Here is a 12,675-nt window from a genome sequence, read left to right as displayed (position 1 = left end):
AAACAAGGTAAATAGGAGATAGTGAAGTAATATCATTAAAAATACTGAAAGAAAAACATTTATTGACCTAGAACTCCATCTCCAGTGCAAATGTATTTATAAAACAATGACAAAATGAAAACTTTTTCAGATGGACAAAGATAAAAAATTGATCACCAGCATAACTCCATTATAAGAAATACTAAGGAAGAGCTTCAGGAAGAAAGAAAAATAATAATAGGTGAAAATCTGGATTAACACAAAGAAATGAAGAGCACTAAAAATGATAACTGTGTAGTTAAGACATAAAATACATCTTTTTCTTATTTTTTAACCTTGAAAGGATATTTGACTGTTTAAAGAAAAAATAATGACAATGCATTGTGAACTTGTATAATATGTACATAAGGTCAGTAGTGATAGGTTAAAGATATATACTATAAATTCTAAAGCAACCACTAAAGAAGCAAATCATTTATAGCTAATGAGTCCACAAAGGATGTAAGATAAATGATTAAAAGTATTTAACTAACCCCCCAAGAGCAGAAAGAGGAAAAAAAAAGCACAAAGAGCAATTGACAATAAATGCAACAAATAAAACACAAATAGAAGGATGGTAGATATGAACCCAACAATGTTAATATTCACATTAAATGTAAATGGCCTAAACACCCCAATTAAAAGTCAGAGATTATCAGGTTGGATAAAAAAGCAAGACCCAACTATATGCTGCCTACAAGAAACCCACTTTAAATATAAACGCATAAATAGTTTGAAAGTAAAATAATGGAAAAATATATATCATGCTAACACACAAACAAAAAAATAGGCTGGAGTTATATTAACATTCTACACAAAGTAGATTTCAGAGCAAAGAATATTACCACTGATAAAGAGGGATAGTTTATAAATGATAAAGTAGTTAATTCATCAAGAGGATATAACAATCCCAAATAATTATGCACCTGATAACACAGCTTCAAATTACATGGGGGCAGAAACTGATAGAACTGAAAGGAAAAATACTAATCCACAAGTGTAAATGCTTAATAAAGCAAGATGCCCAGACATCAGTTTTTCTTTCTTTTCCCTCAAAGTCTGCCTTGAACCTAGCTCATAGGATAACAATTGTCAAATCTCCATGATTAAACTCTGGGTCTTATAACTGAAGCTATGGCTTGTATTTGATCAGACATTTTAGGACTGTGTCTTATCACCCTAGATTATATTATTCTGTTGTTGAATTGAAGAGATTTAATTTTGCCAGAACACCCTGTTTTTCCCTATAGGAAGCAGAACTTCCCTGCAATAATGTGTTCTAGTACAAGCCCTGATCGGGTTCAGATTTGGTCCCAGCCTCCTCTCTCCATACTAAAAATCCAGGTCTTTGCTGTTTGTAACAATATTTATGTGAGAGTGCTAATGTAACTTTAGTTTTTTTTCATTAAAATATTAGTTTTGACTTCTCTTGTTTACTTCAGTTCTCTCACTGTCTTCCCTCATTTGTAAAATTGGGATGATACCTGAACTAACATATTGGAAAAGACGAAAGAATATATTGGTATTCATAAAGTACTTGGAAGAAATGCACTGAGTAGCTGTCTGTAAACACTAAATGACATGGAAAGTTAAGGAGAGATCCAGATTGTTCTGACCAAAATAAAACATTTTCTAGAAAAATACAGAAGATGGAGGAAAATTTTTGGTTGAGTATTTGAATTTAATGTTAGTAGCATGAATGACCCACATAATTCTCTATTTCATCAATTTGATTTTACAAATGACAACTCAGGTTATAAAATACAAGATGAAATGTGGAAGGATTATTAAAAAAGGAGAGCAAAGAGGGAAGATTTAGAGATTTCTAATGAAATACATATATATATATATAATTTTTACTCCAATGAGAAGATATTTTCTCTTCCAGTTCAATAATAGTATTCATTTTTTTGTAATAGATTTCTCCAAATAGCCTTAGAAAATTCACCAAGCGTTAAGACAACGTGTCTGCTTTGCACAGCAGGGAGTAGGAAGTGAGAAAAGCATTACAGATAGAATGGCCTGTATTATTAATGAATCACCCTGAGGCTGCCCTTAAAGACTGTTAGAAAATGCCTGTAGGTTTAGAAGACACTAAGCTCAAAAAAAAAAAAAAATCATAAAAGATAAAATCCATTCTTCCTGATACATTCTGAGTAATGATCTCATGGAATGACCTTTTCTCTTCCCCTCTCACTCCTTTCTGAGCAACCAGGGCTCATGTTAAATGAATCTAACTCTCCCACTCAGGATTGTCTAATCAGCATTCTCTTATAGATGAAACCAGAAGATTACATTTTTGTCTTTCACACTGAATTGAATGTCACTGTGTTGTTTAGATTTTTGATTCATATTAATTTCAGTAAATGAATATATTTTATATAATTTCATGCATGTGGTGAGTTATTGGAGTTTAAAAACTCATCATTTTCAACTATTTTTAAAGTTGTATTTGATATAGTCTACTTTTAGGTAAAGAAGACAAACCAGAATACTATTAACTTCAAGATTGATCAAAACACACAATTCAAAGCCTATAGAACTACATTATTTATATTTGCTAAACTACTGATTCACAAAACCACAATAAGAACAATGTCCTATTTACATGTGCATAACGTATTCAACTTTTTTAAAAGTTGCAAATGGTTTCACTTTTATTATCTCATAAAAAGCTTGTAAGGTAGCATACTATCCTGCACCACAGATGAGAAAACTGAGGCTTAGAGTGTCCCACAGTGTGGGAATGAAAAGGCAACTGTGTCATATATTACCAATAATCCATTGTGAGAAACAAAACTCAAACCCTCATTTGATACCTTTGGATTCTGAACAAATGTAATCACAAATGGAATCCCACTTTCTCAATCTGTTTTTTTTTATAAAAAAGGATTTTTAGTAATATTTAGGAATAGGATATAAATTTACCTAAAAAAGCTAAATATTTTTAATTGAGGCAAAACTTAAATATTTTTGCAATAATCACAATGCAAAGTTTGATATTTATATCTCTTACAAAGAGGAACTTCTCCACCTCTATTAACTCTTTTCAATATCTGTTAACTCTCTGACACCATAAAATAGGAAATGAAAGATACTCTTATCCCTCATTTTCACCAAAATACTATAAGGCCAGAGTTCAAATCATTTTCCCAAGATTAAACATTATAGCAGAGAGAAAAGTATGGATCTGAACCCAGATTCAGATTCCCATTCAATCCCATCTTTATTTACTTTTTAGTATGCTTAGACCATTTTTTTTAAATATGAGTCTGTTAAAACCATATTGTCTACTAAACATCAGTGAAAGGATGATAAGAATAAAAGTAAATAATAATTGAGTATTCATGAAAAGAACTAAAAATATCTTTTCGTACTGGGGTTAAAACACTTCAAAAGAAGTGACAGATGATCATTAAAACCCTAAAAGATTTCTTTTTACTTTTTTGTTTATTGCAGTAACATTGGTTTATAACATTGTGTAAATTTCAGGTGTACATAATTATACTTCTATTTCTGCATAGATTACATCATGTTCACCACCCAAATACTAATTACAACCCATCACCACACACATATGCCGAATTATCCCATTCGCCCTCCTCCCTCCCTCCTCCCCCTCTGGTAACCACCAATCCAATCTCTGTCTCTATGTGTTTGTTTGTTGTTGTTATTATCTACTACTTAATGAAGGAGATCATACGGTATTTGACCTTCTCCCTCTGACTTATTTCACTTTGCATAATACCCTCAAAGTTTTAATTGGACATTCTACATTTCCTAGGATAATGCCATATTCTAAGAACATTGGTTCCCTGTACATCTCTGCTAATCCACATCAGTGGTGGTGAAAGATTTTACCTAATTCTCTTTAATATAGATGATAAAGTTAAATGGGCTGATTAGACTTACACAAACATAAATCCTTGTAGAAATATTTGCCACGTTTGTTTAATCTCATTTGGAAAAGCAATGGCTTTATCTGGACGTTTATATACAATCACTTTTGTTCTCTGACCCTCATGAGTATGTAAGATCTATGATTTTTTTTTTTTACCATTTCCATTGTATAAGGACTTGAACATCACATTTAAATATATGTTAAGTCAAATTATAACCCAAATTCAGTTTTTTAAATCACTAAACTTTAGTAAGAAGTCCAAACTTTAGTCAGAAATCTGCTCCAAATGTTGTTTTTTCAATTAAACTCTATATTCCACAGTCATTTGTAGTTCCTCCAATTTATTTTGTTAAAACAAATAAGTGCCGTAGTGCCAAATGTAATTCAGATGGTAAATACACTGCCTAGGAACCAATCTTATTTTTATCAAGAATGTGCACCATAGTGGCTGTCCAAAAATATTTAACAAGGAACTGCAGGTTTCCAGTTCTGCTATGATGGTGTGAGCTCCCTTTAGTTCACCAATCCTACTGATAACAACTATAAACTCTAAACAAAATACAAAAAAAAAAAAAAAAGAAAAGAAAAAACCCAAGAACCCAAACTACTTATCTGAGGGTTATACAAAAGTAGACAGACGGAGGATTTAATAAGAACTTGGAGAAGTCAGGAAAGAGAAAACAGGCAAACAAAACAGAGATGGGACCAACAGAAAACAAAAATAGAGTGATAGACCTCAATTCAACCATTTGTATATTTACATTAAAATTTTAACGGTCAAAAATCTCCAATTAAAAGGAAAAAGTTTTCAGAGTGTAAAGCAAGACCCAACTATATACTACCTACAAGAGACAGAAAAACTTTAACTGTAAAGACATAGGTTGAAAGTAATGGATGGAAAAAGATATAACATGCAAACTGTAAGTATAAGAAGGCTAGAGTGGCTATATTAATAACAGAGAAAATCATCTTGAAGACTGAAAGTATTAGCAGAGATAGAGACATTGAAAGTGCTAAATGAAGTGATTTACCAAGAAGACATAACAATTATAAATGTGTATTGGCTTAATAACAGACTCTCAAAATAAATGAGGCAAAAAAATTGACAGAATTACAGAGAGACATAGATGATTTCATGTTTATAAAAGGTGATTTTGATACTCAGTATTAGCAATTCACAGACTATTGATCAAAAAATTTCATAAAGACATAGATGATCTGAAAAATTCTATCAAAGACCTTGATCTAATTGACATTTACAGAACTCTATGTCTAATAATTGCAGAATATACATTATTTTCAAGTTCACATAGTGCATTCAACAAAATTAACAGTATGCTGGTCCATAAAATAAATCTCAGTAAGTTTAAAAATACTGAAATCAAACAACATAATTTTTAATCATGATAAAATAAAATAAAAAATCAATAATAATATCTAGGAAAACTCAAAATTTAGAAATTAAGGAACAAAACTCATGGGGCAAAAAGAAATCAAGGAAAATTAGAAACTATATGGAACTAAATGATAATGAACATATAACATATCAAAATTTGTGGGATGCAAGGGAACTGGTGCTTAGAGGAACACCAATAGCTTTATATACCTACATTATGAGGGTCCACCTTAAGAAATTAGAAATAGAAGAGCAAAGTACGACTAAAATAAGCACAAGTAAAGAAATATTCAAGATAAGAGCAGGTATGAAAGAAATAAAATAAAGACAGATAATAGAGACAATTAATAATGTTTAAGGTTCTTTCTTTGACAAAATCAACAAAATTGGTAAACCCCTACCTACACAGATCACAAAACAGAGAACATAAATCTTCAATATCAGAAACGAAAAAGCAGTTATCACCATAGATGACAAGAGAATATTGTGAATGAACAATTCTACGCCAACAAATGTGACAAAACAAAGCAGATAAATTTTATGAAAAATTTAACTTGCCAAATCAATACAAGAAAAAAATACAAAATATAAAAAGACCTATATGTGTTAAAGAAATTAAATTCATTATCAAAAGCTTTCCTCAAAAGGAAATCTCAGATCCAGATGGTTTTGTTAGTGAATTCTATCAAATATTCCAGGAATCAATAATATCAATTTTATACAAACTTTTTCAGTAACAGAAGAAGAGCTATCTGTCCAATTAATTTTATGAGGCCAGTACAATTTTAATAAAGAAAAAAACTGGTTAAAGACACTACATGAAAAGAAAATTGTAGACAAATATACCTCATGGATATAGGCACGAAAAAATCCTTAATAAACATTAACACATCAAATCCAACAATATAAGAAAAGGATAATGCATCATGACCACACAGCATTTGTATGAGAAATTCAAGATCAGTTACCCTTCAAAAATCAATCAATATAATCCATCATATTAAAAAAAAAAGGAGGAAAACCATATGATCATTTCAAGAGAGAGAAAATTATTTCACAAAAATTTAATCATTATTCATGATGAAAATTCCCAGAAAGCTAAGAAGGGTAGAAGACTTCCTCAATCTTGTAACAGACATCTATGAAGAACTTACAGCTACAAAATCCTATTTCGTATCTTCCCTAGGATCAGGAACAGGGCAAAGATGCCTGCTTCTACCACATCTGTGCCACATTTTATTGGAGATCTTAACCATTGAGGGGAGGCAAGAGAAAGAAATAAAAGGCAGGAGATCAGAAATTAAGCATAAAACTGTTCCTATTTACATATGATATGCTTGTTAAATGGAAAATCTTGGAGCATCTACAAAACTACTAGTAGAACAAATAGGTGAATTTAACAGGTCTCAGGATGCAAAGTTAATGTTCAAAAAACAGTTGTATACTTCTACACTACCAGTCAACAACTAGAAAAAAATCTAAAGAGCAATTCCATTTAAAATAATTCAAAAAACATATATATATATTTCAGGACTAAAACTAACAAAAACATTTAAGACCTCTACATTAAATACTATAAAATATTGCTGAAAGAAATTAAAGAAGAAATTTGAAAAATACACAGTTTATTGCATGTCAATTATACTTCAATAAAACTCTTTTAAAAACTCAATGAATTGTATACTTTAAAAATGTACAATTTATTATACATGAAAATATCTCCATAAAGATGTAAAGGCAGAAAAATTAATTGATTGACAGATTGTTCAATAGATTGGTAGATAGATAAATAGCGAGGTTTTAAAAGAGGGACTTGGTTTCAAATTAATTTTGCTAAACATTGCTAAAATTCAGATCTTGTGGATCTATACCATGTGTATACATCAAACTTGGCATGTAGTGCTTTTAAACTAAAAGGAGTAAGACGTCAGAAGATTAATTATAAATATCTAATAGTACAAACATCGGTTAATGAAGCTCTATGCCAACACTAGGTAAGCTTTGTTTTGTTTTGTTTTAAAGCAGGCAATATTAGATACTGTTCAAAATAGTCTTGCATTTCTTGTCCTGAAGCAGGTCACAGTGCCTGGTGTCTAAACAGCGAGTTACTATGCCTGATAAACACAATGCTATTTGGAAGTTCCGGTCTCTCATCAAAGAGAAGAGAGGGTTTATTGGTCAATTATAAACCAAATACCCTTTTTATAGCCTAAAACACAACCATGATACTTGAATTTACGGCTGACCCTATGCTTTAGTGGATTATAACTTTCCTTAACTCGTTTTTAATTGTATAACCGTCATACAGTCCTTAAACCATATAATTCCACTATGTAGCCAAAGTGTACGTTAAATATATCTTAAGCTCTAATTTTTAAAAAGATAAATAATTCATTCAACTCCACATTCAAACTTTGCAAAGAAACCAGCATTTGTTTTATTTATTCTATCAAATGTTAAAGTAGTCATATCAGTTTTCATAGTACCTTTTTGAAAGTGTATTTAAAATATAATTTTAAAGCTTTAGAAATACAAAGTTGTCTAATATACACTCTGGCTAAACAGTGAAACACATGTTGAAAAAATACCAGTTTATTTGCATAACCATGAAGATACTCGAACAATAATGACAAAACACTATTTTATTTCATATTTTATGTTAAGACATGGGACTATGTTATAAAAGAGTATGAGCTGGTAGAAATTAAATACATATGTACATATACGTATGTGTGTGTGTATGTGAGTGTATATGTGTAATCTCTCTTTCCAGATAAGTTTTAACATGTCAACTCTCGATTATATATCATTGAGACAGGTTCGTCTCCCACTTTACCTTAACAGTTTTCCTAGCTCTCTAAAACATACCTTACAAAGAGAAATTTCTTGTTTACTGGTTAAGCATTTGGAGAGATTTGCCAGTGTTAATCTGCCAAGCGCCTCAATTTTGCTAGACTTGGAGACATCTAGAGAGTTCCTTTGTAATAAAGAGCATCATTATCAAAAGGATATGGTGAAACAATGCAGTTTTCTTTCATGACTTCATTCTGTTTGTAACACATTCTCATTGCCGGAGAATCGGTGCACTGCCATGGGAGTCTCCCATTCTGGCACATGGCATCAAGATGAACTCTCAGAGATGATGTATACTGAATAACAGATAAATGAGGGTCCCCTGACATAGTTTTGACGGCCATAAAATGTAAGTTTTGTGATTGCCTTAACATTCAAACTAAATGGACTGACTGAGAGAATATTATTTCTAAATGCCAAGCTGACTAAAATTGTGGAGATTTTCAGTAGGTGCTTCTCTTATTAGTGTTTGAAGCAATTATAGAGAGAATGGGTCAGTGCAATTTTCCTCCTGCACTGAGAAAATCTTTTCTTGCTAATGCAGGAAAAGCTATTCAAATTCAAATCAGGCTTCTCATCTCAAATATTCTGTTTGTGAGAGATATTGCAAATAAGTAGCACCCCCTCCCCAGTCAGGTTGCATTTCCAGCAAGGAGGTCAGTGTACTTCACTGCAAATAATATGGTGTTAAATCAACAGGTAGAATCAACTTGCTTTTTGCTCTAGGAGAATTAACTTCTCAGTGTCCTATATATGACATATATTTCTTTTATTTCCCTCTGTTAATGATATAATCTCTTATCGCACTATAAAAAATCAGATAGAAAATGAATATGAACACTGTTACACACCTTAGCCCTCTGAATAAACAAATTTTCAATGAATTCAGAAATGTCACAATTCAAGTACTGTATTCAGTAAAATGAAGTTGAGTACAATAAGAGAATTTGGATTGGGAAGGGATCAGGAATATATGCAGAGAAGAGTTTGAAAATTCTAAGTTACTGGCTTGATTGAAAATTCCTTTTTTCATCTCTTTTTTTACAGTCATAATGACACAGCCGCAAAGTTTTATCTATAAACGGTAAGAGAAAAGAAGGTAATGTGACTAGATAATTCAAGGTTAAAGAAAAGTTGATAGAATATCTTCCTAGTGAGAAAAAAGATGAAAAATGTGTTGACTGTCTTTTTATAAGAATTATTAAGATTAGAAGATTCCATTGACCACTAGAAAAAGAAAAATTATCCAATGAACTTTTTGTATCCTTATGAGATATAAACAAGGGGTATACACCAGGGCACCCGCCACTGTGAATCTCTCTAGATAAAATACCCCAACTCAAAATCCAGAGAGCAAAAATACGTGTGCGTGTATGTGTGTATGTGTAGATTGATAGAAGATAGAAAAAGAGAGTTGTTTTAAGAATTAATATATGCTACAAATTAAAATCAAATTCCAATGAACAATTTTGCAAGAAAGAAAATAATTCAAAACAAATAATTTGTTTTCTTTAATAGAATAAAAACCACAGCTACTCACCTAACCTCTCAATGGAGTAATATCGCTGTTTACTATCCACACGCACTGTCTCAGCGTAAGGGCTCCCAACGCCATAACCAATAATGTATCCTCGCACCACAATGTTTGGGTTCAAGGGAGGAGTCCAACTCATGATAATGCAGTTGGTCTGAGGCCTCACATGGAGAGAGCTTGGCTGGTCTGGGACTTGAGACTCTAGAATTCAAAAAGAGGCATCATCAGCATGTCTGACAATAGAACATACAGCGTGGTAAAACTTCACATTTCAACAAGACTAATACCATATGCCATAGATCTTCAAATGGTGCACTACTTATTGTTCAACTTCCTCTTTGCGTCAGCGTGTGGTACGTTTTCCACGTTAGATTTGACTCGCACGGAATTTCTTACACACAAGACGGTATTGAATTCCTTCCATAGGCACTGTAGCATCATGCATCTTTCTTTTAATATTATTTCCTTTGGGCATATTTTTTTTCTAGATATTTCTTCTTAGGTATCATTAATAAGGGGTGAAATCGAGGCACATGTAAAAATAATAGAAAGGGAAATTAAACGTCAAAAACTATCTTGCCTAAGGATTATTTACTCTGGTTTAATTAAAAACAAAAATAAGTGGAGAAGTCTTTTTTTAAGCAACTTGCAGGAGAAACAGTTTAGGGCCATGATTTGCTCAGCAGGATTAGAATGGTACTTGGCCTGTGGTTTATTGCATCTGTGAAAAGTGCATTTATTATTAAAGAAAGGAGGAGACAGTGGCCTGGATTAAAGCCACACAGTGCAAATTTGGTTTAATACCAGGTTCTGTCATTACTAGCTGTGTGTCCTCATGAAATTATTTATCTTCTCTGAGTTTACCTTCTAATTAAACTGGCATTCCAGATATTGATTGACTCACAGCTTGAGCTCTAGAAGTAAGAAAGAGACGAGTTCAAATTTGTACTATATACTCACTACCTGAGAGATCTTAAGACCTTATTTACCCTCTCTAAGCCTCAGTTTCCTCACATGCAGAGTGATAAGATAAGATAAGAATAGTAATGGTATTATACGGCGTTGAGAAGATTTAATGAGATAATGCATAAAAGTACTCTCATTATGAGTAGCACCAACTGATGTTAGCTTTTAGGGAGAGAATGCACATGCTTTCCTGGCATAAATGTTCTTTTAAGTAGATTGTGTGTTGAAAATCAATAAAATGGCAATCTGATTTTTATATCTTTATTCTTCCTTATGATCTCACCCCTAAAGATATAATGCATTTTGGGGAAATTTATCATCATTTAATTAATAAATGTCTATAGGGTACTTGGTATGTTTGGAGTATGGGACTAGGTACCCATGATGATCAGGATACAGTAGAGAAGGAAAATGGCAGACCTGAAATCAGCACTGTTGGAACTTATAGCTTAATGGGAAAGACAGACAAGTAAAAAGTCATTTACAATATACTATGATAAATATTTAGATAGATTTAATACAGGTACACGTAGCCTATTCTTTTTGAAAATCAGGTAAGTATGCTGGGAAGAAATTTAAGAAAGAATATTCCCATCTAAACTTTAAAAGTTTATTAAGTGCTTAGCACAGTTTCTGGCAATTAATAAGTACTCAAAAATATTAGTGATTTGAACCTTGTTTAAGCTACTTGTGTTCATTATTTCTTTCCTAACTGAAAATCTCTAAAGGTAGCATAATGTCAAATTAGGCAAGAGAATTTGATGATTAAAGGTAATATTACAATATATTTTTCTCCTTGATGTAACAGCAAAAGGTGATGCAATCTCCACCACCAACTTTATCCATCTCCAACATGTACACTTTTAGCTTAAGTGATAAATGGAAGCTTGTCTTTTATTCAAGTTTTTAAAGTAGGTACCATACTAACACCTTTTCAAAAGATGCTACATTCTAAAGATGCTCTATATCAACAGCATTTTCTAAAGATGCTTTTTTTCTGAAGATGCCCATTTGTGAACAAAAAGAGACAAGCTATTACTTGTCTGCCCTGAAGAAGCCTGTGTTATAATATGCAAAGTCGTCATAAAAAATTATCTCAAAATATGGATATAAACCTTAACAGCAGAAACATAATGTTTGTGAAGGATTTCCTGCTATAAACCCTAAGTAAAAGTAATAAAAGAGATGAAAAGGATGGATTAATACTCTTCAAGTCCATTGCCACGGAGGCTCTTCAGTGTCCTTGAAATGTAATGGGCTCTACAATGAACTCTGTTGAACACATTTGAAGCTTTTGCTATAATTATTGAAACAACAAGGTAACTGCCTAATCTTATATTTATAAAATAAACTAAATACTATTCAGATTTTCTGCATTTGTGACTCTTTAAAAACAATATGAAAGCCTAATGATTTTAATAACAATATTCAACATCTTTTAGAATAAAGGGAAAAAACTATTTAAAATGTTTTCAGAACAATAACTTTCTCCATCTTTCTGCAAACCGTAGAGTAGCGCCCCTGCAAGTTAGTTGTTAGTACCCACTAACTTAAATAGATAATACCTTAAAATAGAACTACATCTATGGGAGCTTTAAGGGTACCATGGTAATGAGGGAACAAACTGGCTCTTGAAGAAGAGTTGTTAGTATACAAGACTCATCTTTATTTTTCACTATATAAAAGTAGTTTCAATCCTAGATCCAAACCTCAAAATAATTTTAACATTATAAAAAATAAGGGTTTAATACATAAGAATATATTCGGCATCCCCATCTAAATATTTAATGGGTTTTTACCACTCATTTAAGACCACAGGGCCAGAAGGTAGGGTGCCTATCAAGGCAGTATTAGACCTAAGTCAATTATAACATATGGCCTTATCATAAAGATAACCATGTTACAAGACTGTTGACAATCTGGAATAGCCTGTTTGTGCCCACCCACCCACTTCTAAAGATAAAGATAGAAATGACAATTTTCCTTTTATGTTATCTGAGTGAGTTT

General features: G+C 31.9%; 1 protein-coding gene across 1 annotated transcript in view; it reads right to left on the bottom strand.

Annotated features, from left to right (window-relative positions):
* DCC (DCC netrin 1 receptor) overlaps positions 1-12,675 on the bottom strand; it is a 1,099,744-nt gene that overhangs the window by 156,664 nt on the left and 930,405 nt on the right. Inside the window, exon 15 of the mRNA XM_058557158.1 lies at positions 9,709-9,903. Coding sequence (XP_058413141.1) covers positions 9,709-9,903 — 195 coding nt within the window. The remainder of the gene's footprint in view (positions 1-9,708; positions 9,904-12,675) is intronic.

Source organism: Diceros bicornis, chromosome 16 (assembly GCF_020826845.1).
Source record: "Diceros bicornis minor isolate mBicDic1 chromosome 16, mDicBic1.mat.cur, whole genome shotgun sequence".
NCBI lineage: Eukaryota > Metazoa > Chordata > Mammalia > Perissodactyla > Rhinocerotidae > Diceros > Diceros bicornis.
The sequence above is the reverse complement of the archived record's forward strand: the minus strand, read 5'-3'. Positions and strand labels throughout refer to the sequence as shown.